Source organism: Silurus aristotelis (assembly GCF_946808225.1).
Source record: "Silurus aristotelis genome assembly, chromosome: 13".
In the NCBI taxonomy this organism is placed as follows: Eukaryota; Metazoa; Chordata; class Actinopteri; order Siluriformes; family Siluridae; genus Silurus; species Silurus aristotelis.
This window is the reverse complement of record NC_139586.1, coordinates 16,319,470-16,338,746: the sequence shown is the minus strand read 5'-3', so window position 1 is coordinate 16,338,746 and position 19,277 is coordinate 16,319,470. Positions and strand designations below refer to the sequence as shown.

Genomic DNA, 19,277 nt, shown 5'->3' with positions numbered 1-19,277 from the left:
TTTTTTTTTTAATTTTCTCATAGAAAATTATGATATTGACATCAGTTTCTTTTGGTAGTTTTTTATGTGATCAGTTTTTATTAATGTGATTTCTGCGCTATTCCAAAAAGAGGAAAAAAAGAAAAAAAATAGACAAATGTTCCTGTTCTACCCATAATACCTCAACCAGTCATGATTTAATAATGATTTTTTTTTTCTCAGTTCTGCCTTTTGTTTTACTTTGTTATTTAGTATCTGCTGGTCCAGTAATTGGACATCCATTATACATTACATTTTCCTTCTGGGTCCTGATATGAGCAAAAAAGAAAGAAAGAAAGAAAGAAAGAAAGAAAGAAAGAAAGAAAGAAAGCAAGAAAGAAAGAAAGAAAGAAAGAAAGAAAGAAAAAAAGAAAAAAAGAAAAACAACAATGAGAGAGAAAGAGAGCGCATTAAATGAAATTGGTGCCATTAACAGTTTGATTATATAACTCATGTGAGTTTTTAAATGTTTCATTGAGAGACTTTTATGCCCCTGCCTTTAGGCCCCTCACGGCCTGATCTAAATGTATTTATAAAGCTTTTGTTCAAATTGAAAGCAGATATGAAATTGTGAATTTTACAGAGCCATAGTGTTGTAGTAATTTAACATGGCTCCCGTGTCAAAAGCTGGATATGTTGCTTTGAACACAAGAAGCTTGGCATGTTAACATCACATGTGTCAATATCACAATAAATGGCATGTAGATGCAACCAGCAGTAGTGCTTTTTTTCATATTGCATTCACAGGATATTTCCAAACTTAAATTTTTTTTATTTATTTATTTTAAACAAGAGTTTATCCTTGACTTTCCCCCTTTCCCAGTCACCTTTCACTTTTAGCCATAGACATGGTGCTGCTATTTTTTTTTGCATTGTAACTGGAGATATTACTTTTATATAAAGATATGCAGCTTGGAGTTACAGGGTGAGCTACTGGCTAACCCAGGACCCAGGGGGACAAAACCACACATTACTCTGCATAATATCAGGAATGTTTGTTACCTCAAGACAAAAAAGTCTAACAAGACATACAGGTTTAAAGAACTACATAAATGTAAAGAAAAAGACCAGATGTTGTAAAGGTTTTTCACCCATTTTCTTTTTGAATGTTCAAGACGAGACAGTGACTTCAAAACAAAAACCTCAAACCCTATAAGGCTTGGCTTTTTGTCTTGTAAATAAAAGCAGTTGTTCTTTTTAGTCTTGAATTGTGTTAATCAAGAAACACTCTAGTAAATGTAGTAATGACCAAGAAATAAAATGTCACTTTGTGTGTTTTTTTTTCCTTTTGCTGGTCCGAAATGCACAATCTTTACTGGCAGACCAATTCTAGACAGTATGTTAGCTAGAATAAAAGTTGCGCTTCAAAACCGATTGTCTTACCTTGTCTGTTTACTCTCATTAACAGCACTTAAAAAGTATTTTAATGCTTGTTGGGGTCACCTTATAACTAAGTATAGTTTAGGAAATTAAACACTTGGGGTGTGCTATTATAGGGAAAATAATCAATCACAGAGTTGTGTGATGTAGCTGACGCAAAGTGGGGTTAATGTTAAAGTGGATTGTTTTCCAATAACAGCAAGTCCTCAAAGTTTTATTCCTCTTATACCACAGCAATTTGACAATGAATGAATGGTAATGCTTTTAACCTTAAATTATTTCACAAAACATCCACAAAAGTTCCTGCAATCACTTTACATACACTATATACTTTCCATAACTATCTTTAAAAAAAACAATAGGTAAGCAAGTTATTAAATCACATTCATGTACATGAGCTTAAACATTTGTCATGGTGCAGTCAGTCATACAGACGTTGTTGATTTGTTGAAGAAAAAACCCTAGGAGAACAACTCTGACTATTTCACACACACTTCTCACTGAATATAGTCTCTGATAATGCTGAGTCTTTGGCACTTGGCATCCTCATGTTTGTGGTTTTCTGAGGTGGGAGCAACATTTCTTCCCACACTCTAGCAAAGGCATGGCAAAAGGCTAGCCCGAACGTGTGACTCCACAGCACGAGCACGAGCGACTGTGCAGCTTCCAGCCTGGCGCCTGTAAATTTAACTTCAACCCGAGCAGTCACAACAAAGCATCCATCTTCAGTTATGTGGTTTACCTGCGCTGAGCAAAAAAAAAATCCCTGATCTTAAATGATCTCTTAGAATCTCTTCTCTGATTCATCTGAGACCTGATCCAAAAAAACAAACAATAGATGGCAAATGATTAGTGGTTTCCATGGAATTGGGCTGAATATTTGTTTTTATTTTTATTTATTTTTTATTTTATTTTATTTTTTTTGTATGTTTGTGTGTGTGTGTGTGGGGGGGGGGGGATTATTTATGGAACAGGATTTCCTATGCCATTTTTTTGTTTATGTTTCTGAACTACTGCCAAATTCGCTGAATAGTAAGTTATAACAAAATAATAAAAAATGTAATCTCATACTGTGCACTTCCTAATGACACAATGCAATAGCCTGAATGATATCATAGAGTATTGTGTAGTGGGTGTTTACTTTATAGATAATATAGGATGTTGAATATAAAATTATGCTAAGATTAAGTGGTTTGACCTGTATGGCCTGGGCGCTGTCACAGAAAAATTTATTAATTTTTGTAATTAAACCAGTGAACATTATACAAGGTTTATTTTGCAATTAGACTTTGAGATGACTATTTTGATTTGTTTTATCTACATATTAGTCTGTCTTCACGTTTGTTAACAGTTTTTCACTTTATCCCAGTAATGTTCAGAGAGTCAGGAACTCTTGAACCCCAATAGGCAATTAACTCTATAACACTGACTGGACTGTGTATCACTAATGGTAGCTGACTATTTTGTTACTAACAAAACACAGACTTCATTGGTCTTGTCCATGTCCTATGTCGTAGCACAAATGGGCCAATCTAGGAAATTACTTAATTGAAAGACTTGAGTAATGAATTACTTCATCTCTAAACAATACAGCAGCACAGTTTTAAGCTGTTCGGCCATTAAAGATGCACCTCCTCATCTGCACACTCTGCTCAAACAGAACATATTCCAAAACTTCACTGATCATTCTGTTACCACAATTAATGCTAGTATTCCTGTCATGTCATAGATCGCTAACTAACCAAGCCAAGTCTATGCTGTACTGCACCACAACTGTGTCACTTTGACTGCACTGCATTCTGGATCTTTTGACCTAATGTTTGAACAAATATCCTTACATCTTCTATGTTGGATTTCTCATTTGTATAAGTGAAAAAAGAAGTAATGTAATGTAATGTAATAATATAATATATTTCAAGCATACCTAATGTATTCCAGAATAAATAATTCCTTTAACTATATGTTAATAAGAAACCATTAAAGACGGACAATGAAACAAGTGTGGAACAGCTTCACACATCTGCCGAATTAAGTGGCAGAACCTTTTTTGTCTGTGCTGTGAATAGGAACTGCACATTTTATCATCCACATCATGAAGTATGCAGGCAAGCAAGTGGCTTAATGCTGAGATTGGAGCATGTGCGTGTGTCTATGTGTGTGCGCGAGGGTGGGGGGTATGAGGCACAGAAGAGAAAAAAAGGGAGATACTATGCCACCATTCAGCCAGGGGCCTTTTTTTCTGGAGTGCCCGCCGGTTGCATTTGTCACGTCCTCCTTTCATGTCACCACTCGCCACCTGCTCCTGAAATTCCTGAACATTTTCTGAAACCTTCCAGCGTCCTCCTTCATTTGCTCGGGCCTTGCTCCCTCTCGCTGGCCCCAGCCACTCGGCTTGGCCAGCTGAAAGAAACCAAAGAAACATCGCTACTCAAGCTTTCTTTTAGCCTTCGTTCACCAGCCTCCCCCCATCTTCATGTTTTACTGTGCTGCATTCAGAATAAATCAGACACACAGAAGCTTCTACTACAGATCTACATGTAATTTTTTATTTAAATATTCCATGGAAAAAGTCCAAGTTTCAGTGATTCAACAAACATCTATTTCAATACAAAACTACTAGATCTTTATAAAATTACTGTATACTGTACATTGAGCCTCAACTGTAATACCCCTGGCTTCTAAAAGCACATCTGTAAGAAGAAAGCCATCACATAAATCTCTATTTTCGACACAAGACAAAGACTGGTCACACTGGAGTGAGCGCTGCCGTGTTGTGATTGGAGGCCTTTAGGGGAAGAGTGCGGTTTTATCTGTCATTGCTCTGAAGGTGCCGCCATCGGGCCCTGTGTTCACCTGCTGCTGCACAGAGCGCAGACCAGCTGCCACTTCCAGCACCACCCTCTCATTCTCTGCCAACCCAGCTGAATTCAGAGCTGCACCTCCGTCTCAAAGCGGCAGCAGAGAAGAACAAAAAAAGAAACGTCTGTGCGTTGCCCGGCCCCTGCCCTCTTGCGCCGGCCCCAGCGTGGCATTGTTGCAGCCGAACGCTATCTGTCAGCAGACTTTTGCTGACCACCCGTGAAACAGCATTGAGAGACCCAGCGGAGGAATTTCATGGGGCCCAGGGTTGGTTAACCAAAACTAACAAAAGGTAACCGGGATTTAGGCCAAGAGCAGGTGTAAGCATTCGCATGATAAAAATCACACTCGTTCTCTGGTGGGAATTGAAGAAACTAATGATCCAGCATGGCGGCACTTCTACTGAAATCTAAGATACCTTTGAACCTTTTATGGCAGCATTTTACGACAAAAGATGAGGAGAGAAGAATTTCCAAAGAAATAAAAATATATTAGAATACAGGTTTCAGTTCTTTACTGCAAAACTTTAGAAAGCGCAAGACTATAGAAAACTAACTTGGTTGACAAACTATTTAGCAGATGAAAAACTGAATTAATTCCAAGCATTCATTTTTTTTTTTATTATGTAAACAATTGCACACATTTACAACAAAGCATGGTTGCATTCTCAAATCAGACTGAACAGGTATAAATTAATTTTCTTTACAGTCGTACCAACTGCAATTCTAATCAGTTTCAATATTCATTACATCTTGTATAGTGGATGTGCCACATTGACAGATTAAAAAAAGAAATTGTGGTGTAATTGTTGATAAGGTGAAGTTTTCTCTAACAACATTTATTAAGCATATTAATTTGAAAGAAGTCTTAAATTTCAGTGCTTTATATGGGTGAAATATTTTTTTTGTCTCATTCATTCAAGTTTCATTATCTTAATGATAACAGGATCTAGCATAAGTTTGGGTATTTCACAACTTCAAAGTGAACTAGACATTGATGGGGGAAAAAAAAGTGGCATCATGTTTTGTAATAAATCAAATATTTAATTTTTTTGGCAAATCGATGTCGTTTAACAGGATTAAACACATCGGGATGTGCTAACAATGCACCATCCAGTTGATTTATATTTTTCTAACATGCACCATGTTTAATTCCTCGTTTATGTAGTTATTATATTATTATTTGATCAAAGCTTCTTGCCAAGTGTAGCAATTAATGCAAACTAGCAATCTTGCATAAAATATTTTTCTGAATATCTCACATCTCTGATCATTACACTTCTTTATTGCACTTGTTAATAAGAACCAAGACACTGCTGAGTGAAATATGGATGGAATGCTGTATATGTGTTGATTCAGTCAGCATTACCCAGGATTGAAAGTCAATCTAGTTCTGATCTGCACCAGCAGGTAGAGATATGCATCCATGAACATAAAAATGTCTGATGGTGGCTGTTTTCTCCAACTTAACCACCAGATGGTGTTCATGCACATGAGGACAAAATCTACCAGAAAGCCAAATTCAACCAGTTATTGATCAGAGATCAGGATATACCAACCTTCTAAAAAGGACTATCCCAGGATTAGTCCCTGACTTATTTCCTTGCATATTCACTGTAATGTAACAAGGAATGTCAAACATTAACCCCACAGCATTACATTTCCAAAAACATTCCCACTGTTCACTGGACATGCCTGCATATACAACACAACAGCACGTCTCTCTCTCTTTTTCGGTGTGCTGCGAGTCAAAGACGACTTGTGATCCAAACCTCAGAAAATAGTTCAGCTCAGCAGTTGTTCAGAATGACATTCCTTCTGATCCAGACACATACTCACGAAAATCTGCAGTCACGCTGAGTAAAGAACACACCTATGACAGAAAAATGTTTTGCCAATTTTCAAATACAAATTTCTTGTCACATACACAAAGTATTGCATGCAGTAAAATTGGGCAAATAAACATACTCTGTATTTTTCTGTCTTACCTAATGTTACTTTGATATATACAATGTTTCATCCAGGAGCAAACTATTTACAAATTTAGCAGCTAGTCTCCTCACAAATCTAAGATTAATTTTGCTCAGTCCAGGAATATGCTGGCAATTCCCAGAGTTCCAATTAACTAGGCTAAGAAAAATCCAGTATAACAAGCTTATGATATACAGACTATGAAAAATGTTAAACATGAAGCACATAAACTGCTTCTACCATCTTGACAATTTCTCTGGTGATAAAGGATTTTGACTTTGGCTAACATTTAGGAACACTTCAAGCTATGGTGTTCTCTTGTTGCGCATAAAGACATTATTAAAGTATGGCTAGCGTCTTCAAATGTGTGGCGACTGTATGTTTTGTTAGCATTATAGCTGCAACACTTTTGTACTGTATTTTACTGAGTCACTGTTTCCACACAACATTTATTTATATGACTTGAAGTAAATTAGTAAGTGCTCTACCTGTCTAAACTTGGCCCTCACTCTTTCCATGTTTTCCTGGAGGTTCTCATACTGTGGGTCTTCATATGGAAAAGTCTGGATCATTGCATCCAAAGTCTCAACAGCTTTCAGTCGTTTCCTGGGAAAACAATCCGACTCAGAATGTCTTTTTTTCCACAAAGGTACAGGACATACAGAAAAGTGACCTGGTCTAAATGGAAACAAAGATTTGGAAACAAATGGCTTACTTTGCTTTAACATCTTCAGTGTTTTTCAGGAGACATTTCCAAGTGAGTGCAAACCCATGATAAAAAGAAACCTAAAATAATAAGTTGTGGTTTAAAAAAACAAAAAAAAAAAAAAAAAAAAGTTGTGGTATGTGATGTAATTATGCACACCTCAGCTGAGAGTTTGGCACCATGAAGCATCCCATGGTTTCGGCCCTCAATGAATCCTTGTTGCATTCCTTCCTCAAATCCTTTATGATATCCATCTACATGGAACCTGCATCCATGAAAAAAATATGTGCATCCCGTAATTATAACATCAGAGCCCTAAACATGTAAAATGTTAAAGAGATCAGAGAAAAAATATTAGGGGTGGTGCAGGCTTTGCAATTTACAGTATATGATTTTTAATGGCTTGGTTGTACAGTAGATAGCAATGCCATCTCACAGATCTGGATCCCTGATTCACTCCTGAGCTCAGGTTTCTGTCCGAGTTAAGTTTCTTACATTTTTCCCCAAATGGCATCGGTTTCCTCCTAGACTTACTATGTACATGGGTGTGTACTCTTACCAAGCTCCCAGTATTCCTGGAATAGGCTCCAGTTAAAAATAATAAATAAATAAAAAATTTATAAATAAATAAATTGTATCTTCTACACCATTCTGATAGATAAATAAATAAATGGCATATGAAGTAAAGCCATTTAACAAATCAGTTTTGAAAAAATATATAGGAAGCAAATGTTCATTATTTTAAAGGTAGAGAAGTCATAATTGACCGTTTTTAGCAAAGCAAAAGTTCCAATAACTGTAGGGAACAATGGAACTATGATTAGGGTTAGAGATGAGTCTGGGCTAGAGATAGGGCTAAGACTAGAGTTTGACTTCAAGATAGGATTTGGGCTGGAGTTAGGTTTATAGCTTGAGATAGGGTTATGGCTAGAGATAAAGTTAGGGCTAAGACTAATGTTTAATTAAAAGATATTATTAGGGCTAGAGTAAGGGTTATGACTAGAGTTAGTGTTAAGGCATAAGATAGGATTAGGGTTAGAGTTATTGTTATAACCAGAGATAGGGTTAGATCTTAAGAAAGGGTTAGTGTTAGGTTTATGGTTAAGGCTAGACTATGGGTTATTGCTAGAGTTGGGATTAAATATAGGATTAGGGCTAGAGACACGGTTTGGGAGAGTTTGGGTTTGGGCTATAGTTAGGGTTAAAGATAGAATTAGGGCCAGAGTTCGGGTTACGGCAAGAGTGTTGTTTTTTTTTAAATAAGTTTAGATGTGTCTAAGTAGCCAAATTACTATTTTGGCTATTTATATACTTATGCTAGGCAATAAATATGAGACAAAACGAAAATAGTTTTTTTTTAGTATTGTGTTGTAGAAACCTCTGGAAATATCTTACTGATTCAAAGAAACACTGATAGCTCGTTAGTTCAAAGGCAATTGTTTTTGTTTTACCTGTCGTCTGCCATTATAATCGAGTCGAACAAGTCGTCCGTAACACTTTGCGATATACCTGCCATTTTGATAAAATAAAAATGTTGTATTTATCCTGATATTTTAGTTAGCAACTGAATACCTACGACAAGGCTAAATTAACTACTGTCTTCCGGTAGGGCGACTTCTTCTTGATTCATGCTTGTAACAGCTCGTGGTTATCGCCCCCTTCTGGTGCAAAGCAACACTACATGTACATTCAAGTGGTCTCGGAACTAAATCCAATTCCAGAGGTCGATAGAGTTGGAGTTGACTTGGAGTTGATTCTATACCCAAATACTATTGATTTTTTTTTCTTTAGAACCTGCAACACGGGACATACTGTGGTGTATTTTAAGTATATAGTAAAATATTTATTAAACAAGAAATAAGCTTTCAAATTCAAAAATGTTCAGAATTGATATTTCAAAAATGTTTTTAGTAATAATAATAATAATAATAATAATAATAATAATAATTATAATTATAATAATAATTATTATTATTATTAATAATAATAATAATAATTATTATTATTATTATTATTATTATTATTATTATTATTATTATTATTATTATTATTATTATTAAATTGGGTATCAGATCTGAAATAATCTAAAATAATGGCCTGTATTTAAAGTGCAAATGTAGTTCAAATATCTCACCACTAGAGGGAGCAATAACACCACTAAATGGCATGGAAGTCTTTTCCAGGTAATTAGTTACGGGTTATACACATGGAGGGTGCTCTGTGTCATACATTTTCGAGATATAATTATTTTGAAGACATAACGGGTTTCTTTTGCCTATTATATAGATAGTATGAATTTAGGTATACTGGCACATCAGCTCTAATGGGGGAAAACAAATCTGTTTTGAATAACGAAGGTCAAATCCTATGTTACTAAATGAGATAATAGTACCTGGTGTCAACAGTGCAATAAGTAATGGAGAGTCTGTTACTTAAATTGAGGAAAAGAGTGCAGGCAGGGTTGAGTGGGTGGAGAAGAGTGATGGCAGGAGTGATTTGTGATAGAAAAGTATCTGCAAAAGTGAAAGGGAAATTTAATAGGACTGTGGTGAAACCTGCGATGTTGTATGGTTTAGAGACAGTGGCATTGAGTAAAAGACAGGAGGTGGAGCTGGAGGTAGCAGAGCTGAAGATGCCAAAATTTTAATTGGGGGTGACGACGATGGACAGGATTAAAAAACAAGTTTATTAGAGGGACAACGCATGTATGACGTTTTTGGGAGAAGGTGAGGAAGGCGCAATAGAGATGGTTTGGACATGTGCAAAAGAGGGACATGGAGTATATCGGTAGGAGAATGCTGAGGATGGAGCCGCCAGGAAGGAGGAAAAGAGGAAGACCAAGGTATCTTATGGATAAGGTAAGGAAAGACATACAGGTTGTTGGTTGGAAAGAAAAAAAGAAACCGCATGATAAATGTAACATGACATGATTTATGTAATAAATAAATGTAGTGTAAAAGTGTGGCCAAAAAAGGTCAAACAAGAAGCTAACCCCAAAAAGTTTAAGTTACAAATATTGACAAATGCTTTAACTAGACCTTGTTGCGTGAATTACAAATATTTACATAATTAGTGTAAATAAGACAACACAAAGCTACTATAACAATAATGATCATCCATTTATTTCAAATATTGTTAGGGAATTGTATCGTTTTCATGCATGTTTTCAGGTTAGATAGACTTATCATATAGTAAGCGGAGAGAGGAAAAGTGAAAAAATCTAATAGATGAATGTTTGGGGTTAAAGGGATGAAATACCTCACAGCTACAGTATAGTTAAATGATGCAATGATTCATTTATTGCATGTGTGTTGAACTGTGCTTTTACCTTGGGTTTTACATTAAAATAATTCTTAGTTCAAAAGCCAGCATTGTAAGATAAAATGTATTTTAATGGGTTCATTACTGTCATACAATTTTATAATATACTGATGCTTTCATGCTTTCCAAATTCATAGTATCTGCCTGTTGTTGAAAGTAAAAATAAATACCATTGCTATATTTCTTTTCTTTCAAGAAAAATTGTGGGTTGTTTAATTATGGCGGGAAATCATAGACAAGGTGGAGATTCAATAAACAAATATATTTTCAATATACTGAAATCTCAATTCATTGTAGAGTATGTAAGATAGAATCTAGAATATATAATTAACTAATAATGCATTGTGATGTGAGGTATTAGACTTTTGTTACAAAATGTCAATATGCAAATGTGCCCTCATTTGAAGCACACTTTCATACAGTGCCATTGTGTGGAACTCTGTCAAATTATGTATCCCTTTAAAAAACCCTTTATGCCTTATCCCTTAAAAATACTGCACGAGAATGCAGTATTATGTGCCATTGTATAGTTTATACAGATTGTGGACTCTGTATAATATATATATATATATATATATATATATATAGATAGATAGATAGATAGATAGATAGATAGATAGATAGATAGATAGATAGATAGATAGATAGATAGATAGATAGATAGATAGATTAAAATAACCCATGACAAGCGTTGTGTATTTTGCATTCTTTTCAATCAAAAGCTTTTCTCATAAGAATTTTTTTAATAATAATGAAGCCAGACTTTATCAGAGATTTTAAATTTAACAGAAGTTCAGCCTCTGATAAATACAACAAATAAAAAAAAGGTTCACAGTAGATACAAGTGCACAATAAAAAAAGAATTTACTACAAGATACAGAGACAACAGTGAATATTAATTCCAGAAATAAATAACCCTATTAAGCTGCTCACACTTTTCTTTGAGCCTCAGCATTTGCAATTTGGAGTGATCCATATTTTGAAGCGTATTCTGTGTAATCCACCCGTACAATCTGGGGTTAATAATGATCTTTGGGAAACCTTATCCTTCTTTTTCTCCAAGTTCTTTTGGTCATCTGGGCTCTGCTTTCAGATAGAGCTGGTTCCGTTCAGCCTCTTGCCTCTGCATAAGTCACATCTTTGGGAAACTTTGAACTCTACTCATCTTTTGTTGAAGCTCGGGCTTTGAATGACAATCTGGGAGATCCTCCCAAAGGATTCCATGCTGTCTACTTGTATGCCCAAATGAAGATCCTGTTCTGGGTCAACTGGAGAATGCACTTTTCTCACATTGTACTCTGTAGGCTCCTGTGGCAGCGTATTGAGCAAGGGCAGGAACTGAGAGAGAGCATTTTGACGTCGGTTCTTTCCACCACCCAAGCTTACAAGGGTTCCATGTTTCCCCGAGATGTAGATGTTGTAGCCATCTGGCATAATTTGTTCATGAAAAGAGCAGTCCTCTTTTATATAAATGTGCTATTGAAAGAAATAAAATAAATAAACAGTCAGTAATTGTCATATACAATGAACATATCAGTCGTGTGCTCACTTTACATTCTTAAATGGGTGTTTGTCTTGCAAATACAGGGACCAGGGTTAAGAGTATGTTCCATTTCATTCAGCCTTTAACTTTGTAACCGAGCACAGGACAAAGGTAGCAAAATGACGTCACAAAGCATGTTTGGACAATTTTGTAATATCATCTTTAAAAATTAAAACAGTTCCATAAAATGTATACTTGCATCTATATGTAGGATGAATAAGGGATGTTAAATTTGGTTTAGGATTGAAATTGACCACGACCAGGATTAGTTTGGATGTTAATATATAAATATGTTTTAACTGATCCACTATCATAATTAGAACGTTTTTCAATTCCCCCAGAACAAAAGGCATGGTAAAACTTTAAATCTAGGGATATTGATCATGTCTACGTTTATTATTTACATGATGATGCAGGTGTTTAGTTGGAGGAATTAACTTTTGGAAAGTAAATGTTGAACTAAAAAAAAAAACATCCGATGCAAGATTACATTCTTTTTTATACTTCCTCAAATAATGAGTATTACCAGGAATTGCACGTTTATCGTTGTAGTCAAATCACAGGCTATGGAAATAAATACAAGTTGTATAAAAGCCTCACCGAACCATAAAGCTTGCCGTTGGCCTCCATACAGAGATAATGTGAGCTCGCGACACCTCTAATAACCACGCAGCCTGTTTCCACGGTGCGAATCTCCACCAAACCTGAAAAAAAAAAAAACAATACGGTTTATTTTATGCACCTCGGATTAAATCCCTACCACTGAAAAAGTTATAGAATTATCCACGATATCTGAGATACGTCCACGAAATGATTATATAGATTTCGCCCACTCGAACGTCTAACATGCCTAAATACGCACTGAAATAGAACATTTAATGATGCGCAAATGAAATTATGCGCTTCTTGGCTACACATTATGATCAACCAAATTAAATATATATGACCATACTGTTGCGTTAGTTTTAGGCAGTTGTAATAAATACACTGGGTACATGTTATTTTAGTACTCACTGTGCGAGCTTTGCACGTGAGATCCGCCGATTTTCCCATCTTTGCTGATCTGGAGGTGCAGGCCGGGTCTCGTCGCGTACAGGTGCCTAAGGCGGACAGGTTCTCCCCAGTCATTGGCCAGATGCGGCCCAGAGTCTGCCAATGCGACGGCAATCCAGCACGAGCTAAACACAACGACGAGCTGCATGTTCAATGTGCAGGACTGGTGCCTGATGCGCGCGACTTTTCGCTTGTGCTAGTCGGTTGTGTGGGTTTTTTTGTTTGTTTTGACCTCGCACATCTGGCCTCTTAAATGCTCTTCTTTATCAGTTCAATCGATAAGCCCTTTTGGCAGTTTCTGCGAACAGGATCATAACACACCTTCTGGACATCCAACAGATGGTGAGGTTTGGGCTGCGAGGGCGCGCACGCACGCACACACGCACACACACACACACACACACACACACACACACACACACACACACACACACACACAAACCATGGTTACAGGGTCCTTTGGACGTTAAATCCTTTGGACGTTAAACCATATTTATGACGAAAACTGTAATTTGTACTCTTTAGTGTCTTAGACGTATGGACGAGAAAGAAAAAATGCCGAATGAATGAAAGAATGACACGAAGAAATAATTAATGTATAAATTAAGATGTAAAGGTAAATTGGCTTCTATAAGAGAGGTAAATGAATTGCTACGAGCATTGCACGCAGACGTGAAAATGAACCTCCCCCTGCAGGGCTAAAGTACAGGCCTGCGTGTGAGCGGATGGGATCTGGTGAACACACACCACCAGCAGGTCACCTTAAACAGATAGTGCGTCCTTTCCCCCTTTCCCCCTCGCCCTTAATTTTTTAATGAATTCTCGGGACCTCTAGTACGTCGAGTTTAGTTTGCAAGTTTAACAAGGTTAAACAGTAGCCTGCACTTACAGAAGCATTCCCATTCAAGAAAATTCTCTCTGAACAAACTGTTCAGTTTTCGTTGTTCAGTTATGAAAAATCTTGTAGGTTTTTACCTATTAATGCGTTGTATGAATTCCACAATTTGTGTAATGATGTTGATGATAGAATTTCTATAAATATTATTCTAATTCTTATTCGCGCCATATGGTGTCCGGCAGAATCTCCAGTAACAATCAACTGTCATTGTAAATCAGAGTCGGTAGATGGCGCGCTATAATAATATAAGGCTGCCAAATACACTCTTAAGAGGTACCAACATTTACTTTTCCATGTCACTGGGGTTCATATAATACATAACTGGATTTACTCAGTAACAGTAACACCTTTATCCTGATCAGGGCCACAGGGAATCTCTAGAATGCTCAACATGAAGTAGAAATACACCCTGGATGGGATACCAGTCCATCACCAATCTTCATTTACCCACTCATTTACACCTAGGAGTAATATGATTTACCTCTACACAGAGTGTATTCTAATCTAATTGAATGTAATCTAATCCAAGATCAGGACAGAACACTGAAATGTGGGGCAGCTGTGCCTTTTAAAACTTTAGAGTTTTTTCCTTTCTTAAAACAATGCTGGTACCTTTCGTTATCTGTGAGCTTTGTATCTGACAGTAGTACTGATCTACTGTCCTACTGTAATCGCAATTCTACTGCACACCTCTGCATGCAGTGATGATTGACAAAATACACATTTAGCAAAGATGGGGCTATGCCATGGTCTAGCAGTCCTAGTAGTAGAACTAGTAAAATGTATTTTGAGAATTGAAATATGGTCTACTTAATGGTGTGCACATCATTCACAACAGGCCACTGAGTTGCAGTGTCTAGTATTTCACTAGCATCTGTAAAGAAGAACCCAAATCTTTGTGGTCAGAACCTTGTTGTTAGGTTGGTGGGGTCTGAAAAGAGGTGGGAGAAATCTGAAGAGTTTTTTTCATTGCTTAGACATTATCAGAGCATACAGATCTGATGTAGTTGCATAGTGACTAAGCAGCCAAGAAGATGATTCTAATTTGATGATACAACAATGGAAATTACCATTGTTCTGCAGCAATTGGGACTTAAAAATAAAGGTCCAATGATATAAACATTAGATTAGAATTAGATGAAAGCCAGCATTATTTTGAATAAGCGAGTAAATAGAGTAGGATTTACTTTTTGATTATGTCTCTCTTACTCAGAAAACAAATTACTTAGTTAGAGTTAAGGTTAGGCCCTCTGTGCCAGTTTAAGGTTGTTTTTATTACTTCCACCAATGCATAATGCTGTCTTTATTAGCTTATCGAAAATAAATTTCACTGACTACTGAAGTTTTTTTTTTTTCAAGTGATATATAATGACATTCTATTCATTCATGCTCAATAGAATGAATCATTTCCTTTGCTGGAAATTTCAGTCATTTCATTGAAAACTGCTGATTATTTCATCATCTAGTGACATCATATATATTTTGTCTTGATCCTGTCTGAAATGTGAAAGTGTCATGACAGTGTTGACCTATGCTGTCATTGAGGAATCGTACTAACGCTGGTAAAGGCAAGTCAATGCATTTATTCATGCATTTATATGGATTGCTTTTCATTGTTCAGCCTCTTTCCTCTCATGATCTTAGTCCATTCATGAAAAATGTTAGCCCTCTCCAATCTCATGGAGGCCTTAGAGTACAAATCCATCTGTTTGTAATCGCTTGTGCAATAGTGTTCTGTAGGTTTAAAGGTTATGATGAGGTTGTTTCCTGTCTGTGGTGTTTCAAGCAATAGTACAAACTAGTAAAATAAGAGTGCAATCTATTTACATTATATTACCCAATATTGTATGGGATACATATATACTCTGGAATGCATTTAGCATAAGTCTTGCACCATTATATCAGTTTATTAGAGTACACAGTGATGTAGTGATGTCAAAAGATCATCTTTAAAACAAACAGTCATACTGGATGTTTACTTTTGGGTCGATTTTTGAGGGTCAGATAATTCATGAAATTAGACATTGCAGATTTTGCATTTAAAACAGAATAAATGCCTTTTAAACTAGACAGGTTCTTATTTCACACAGAAGCCTGGGGAATTGAGCAGGTTCATTTGTTGGCACTGATGGTTGGGCTTTATTTGCAACTCCAATTCCCCAAAAATTGGGACGCTCTGTATAATGTAAATAAAAGCAGAATGCAATGATTTGCAAATGAACCCTTTTTTTTTTACACACAATAGAAACATAGAAAACAAAAGTTTAAACTAAGGAAATGTAAAATTTTAAGGAAATAATATGGTCATTTTGGATTTGATAGCTGCAACGTCTTAAACATGTTTGGACAGGGCCATGCTTACCACTGTGTAGCATCCCATCTTTTTTAACAACAGTCCATATATGTCTGTGAACTGAGGAGACCAGTTGGTAGAGAGAAATACTGTCCCATTTTTGTCTAATACAAGATTCTAGGTGCTCAACAGTTCTGGGACTTAATTATATATATATTTTTTTATTTCATAATGCGCTAAATGTTTTCAATTGATGAAAGGTCAGTACTACAGGCAGGCCAGTTAAGTACGTCAACTTTCTACTACGGAGCAATGCTGTTGCAATAGAGGCTATATGCAGTATATCAGTGTCCCTTTCTCCGACTTCTCAGAATCTTTTGAAGCTATTATGTACTGTAGATGATGAGCTATTTTGTCTTTGCAGTTTTATGTTTAGGAACATTATTGTGAAATTGTTCCACAGTCTGTAAATGCAATTTTTAGCTTTGGTTTTGTGAATCTATGCCTATTTTTACTTCTGACAGACACTCTAGGGTACTCTTTTTATATCCAATCATGTTACTGGCAATTAACCTATGAAGTTGGAAAATGTTCCACAATTACTTTTCCAACCTTTTGTTACTCTATCCCCATTTGTAGCCCATGTTTTGAGATATTGCAGCCATCAACTTCCAAATGACCATATTCCCTTCTTAAAATATATTAAAACATTGCGAAATTGCATTTGCCACATAACAATTTTGTTTTGCTGTTCCTGGTCTCTTGCGGATAGCACGATAATGCAATTTATTAATCAAAATATAATTATTTATTATAAAATGAATTAAAATGTTAATACAGTACAGTACTGTATACATAAAATAGCATTCTCTTTACAGTTTTTCGTTTATCGTGGGCGGCCTTGGAACGTAACCACCGCAATAAACGGGGATTACTGCATACATATAAACATACATACATACATACATACACATATTATTTCATTATAATTAAACACAATCATCACATATTAAAATAAATGTGTGAAAATAGAAGTAAAATATTCTGTAAATATAAAACAAACTTTTAAAAAAGCTTTTAGCTTTTTTTTTTTCCTTTTTTCTCCCTTGTTTATAGTCATAGATGAAGCCTGAAAATTTTTTATTCGTAATGCGTTCCAAACCTTTTGGTGCATAAAAACAAGAGACTGCTTCACTTTAGCACTTTAGCACTGCCTGATTGTAAATCCTGATCATAAACTTTGATATGGAACATTGTTTATCAAACATTCAACTATGTACAAAGTGTTATACTATTAAGAAATAAAAATAATAAAATACAATTGTAAACAGGCACAAAATGGAGGGGGGGGTGCATGGGGTTGGGATGGGTGGAAAACAGTTGGCTTTTCAACTATAAAATCACATTCTCAATGGAATGCGCAATTATTTTTACTTGTAATAAAATACACCATGCATGAATAGTGCATATAAATGGGCCTAATAAGTTCAGAAGTTTAAGAGGTGGCCTATGTCTTTAAGGCCACCTTGTAAGCAAACAAATGTCTATCTGTTGCCCTCTTGTGGAAATTTCAGTCAGATCACAGTGACAAATAACATCACATCCACTGATTAAAAAAAACCCAGGTATAAAAGTCTTTCTACCATACCATACACACTTATTCATCCTGCTGTACATCTCGTTGTGCTCATTGACTAGACCCACATGCACACTCAGCAGACTGTCTGTGTAGGCTGTTAAGGGACTGATTAGTCTTCTGATTTGCTTGCATGTTCCCTCACCAATGCCTCATCAGGGCTGTGTATGCAGGCACTCAGCATTCACTTTGAAGCTCAAAGCCGTGTTTTGACTAGGATGTCTCTTGTTCTTCGTTGTGCTGTGATCGACTTTGTTGGTGCTACTTTGATTAAAACCATGTGAAAGCCTCTTTCTCTCTCAGTCTTTAAAGTGCATAGGCTAATGGCTGTCAGGATTACTGCCAAATTCAGGGTGCTTTATTTGCTCTTCTAGTTCTTTAATGTCTTGCATTAACTTGTGTTTTTGAACTTACTTGTTTGTGTTCGAGCTAAAACCATTCCTTTTCTTGTGAATCTTTCTTGAGAAATACTGTGTTTCAAACTAAAACTGTAAAAACCATTTATGTCATTATCAGAATATCAGCATTTAATCAGAATATTAGCTTTTAATAAAGAAACTCAAAGCTTTAAAGCTCAACAGCTGTGTGTTTGTATATCAAGTTACCTCTGAGTTCAAGTTCAAGTTCCCAAGGGAAAGCTCTGCTATTAAAGCTATTTGGTAGTTTCTGAGCTCTGCCTTCTTGCCTGGAGATGTCATGTGGAAAGTGAATGGCAGGCCTGCTTCAACCCCTACAACAGCCAGCTGCATGATTACAGGGAAAGGCTCCGCGTTGTTTCCCCTGTCCCAGTGTACAACTTTAAGCACAATTCACAGTGAATGAGCTGGTTAGGATGTTCACAGCCATTTGAAGTGCCTTGTCTTTATGAGCAAACATCTGGATTGTCCCAAAGAGACACCTTGCAGCTGGCCCTTGAAAGAGAGCGCAAGGTAAAAAACACTCTAAATACAGCCCTTAGGCTGTGCTGCCAGAGACATCAGTATCCCTCTTCTCTGCATCTGCAACAACATGCAAAACATACCTCTCCATGAACAGCAGCGCCTGCAGTCTGAACAATACCGCGTTACCAATTAATGGTACAAATACCCTATTGCCAAATGTCCTGGTTTATATGTTGCTTATGGAAACAGTAAAATAGGCATTTCAGGGTAAAGAAATGATTTACAATAATCATTTTCCCTGATTTGGTTCCCATAATTGTTTTAAAATCTATAATATATAAAATCTGCAATATATAAAATCAGATATAGGTCAAGAGCATCTAATAATGTTTACATTCAATACCACAGATTACACAGAATAGTGCAAAAAACAATAAACAAAACAGTGTCTTATGGGTAGAGACACCGTATTGATAAAAGTGATAAGAAGATAAAGATCAGACTGGTCACGCTTGGGCAAAGATACATCTTCACAAACCTTCCATCAATTGGTCTATTCGATCTCCTTCACCATTACACTGACTCAGTTGAATAAGTAAACAATGTTTGATAGCAACAGCTTTTCTCTGGCTGAGTCATTCAATTAATCTGACATATGCAACTAGTTAACAGATAAAATATTCACATACATTTACCTATGATCTCCCAGATGAAGATTA

The 19,277-nt window shown here is 36.1% G+C and overlaps 2 protein-coding genes across 2 annotated transcripts; both read right to left on the bottom strand.

The window, feature by feature from the left end:
* Positions 1-4,849: 4,849 nt before the first annotated feature.
* Positions 4,850-8,584, bottom strand: lto1 (LTO1 maturation factor of ABCE1). The gene is made up of 5 exons (XM_083559633.1): positions 8,385-8,584; positions 7,093-7,198; positions 6,943-7,013; positions 6,716-6,833; positions 4,850-6,129 (listed from the first exon to the last, which is right to left on the bottom strand). Exons 1-5 carry the CDS (start codon positions 8,447-8,449, stop codon positions 6,058-6,060), a joined length of 432 nt encoding a protein of 143 aa, XP_083415759.1. The 5' UTR covers positions 8,450-8,584; the 3' UTR covers positions 4,850-6,057.
* A 2,335-nt stretch (positions 8,585-10,919) lies between these two features.
* Positions 10,920-13,206, bottom strand: fgf19 (fibroblast growth factor 19). Its single transcript, XM_083559521.1, has 3 exons — positions 12,812-13,206; positions 12,398-12,501; positions 10,920-11,730 (listed from the first exon to the last, which is right to left on the bottom strand). The coding sequence occupies exons 1-3, from the start codon at positions 12,996-12,998 to the stop codon at positions 11,416-11,418; spliced, it is 606 nt and encodes a 201-aa protein (XP_083415647.1). The 5' UTR covers positions 12,999-13,206; the 3' UTR covers positions 10,920-11,415.
* Positions 13,207-19,277: the final 6,071 nt, after the last annotated feature.

Bases quoted from the DNA above. Each gene is read 5' to 3' on its own strand.
- lto1 (XM_083559633.1), bottom strand. From the start codon at position 8,449: ATGGCAGGTATATCGCAAAGTGTTACGGACGACTTGTTCGACTCGATT. The intron at 7,199-8,384 runs GTAAAACAAAAA...TCATGGATGCAG, and splicing joins ATTATAATGGCAGACGACAG to GTTCCATGTAGATGGATATC. The intron at 7,014-7,092 runs GTGTGCATAATT...TTATTATTTTAG, and splicing joins GTGCCAAACTCTCAGCTGAG to GTTTCTTTTTATCATGGGTT.
- fgf19 (XM_083559521.1), bottom strand. From the start codon at position 12,998: ATGCAGCTCGTCGTTGTGTTTAGCTCGTGCTGGATTGCCGTCGCATTG. The intron at 12,502-12,811 runs GTGAGTACTAAA...TTTTTTTTTCAG, and splicing joins TCACGTGCAAAGCTCGCACA to GTTTGGTGGAGATTCGCACC. The intron at 11,731-12,397 runs GTGAGGCTTTTA...TTCTTTCAATAG, and splicing joins ACGGCAAGCTTTATGGTTCG to CACATTTATATAAAAGAGGA.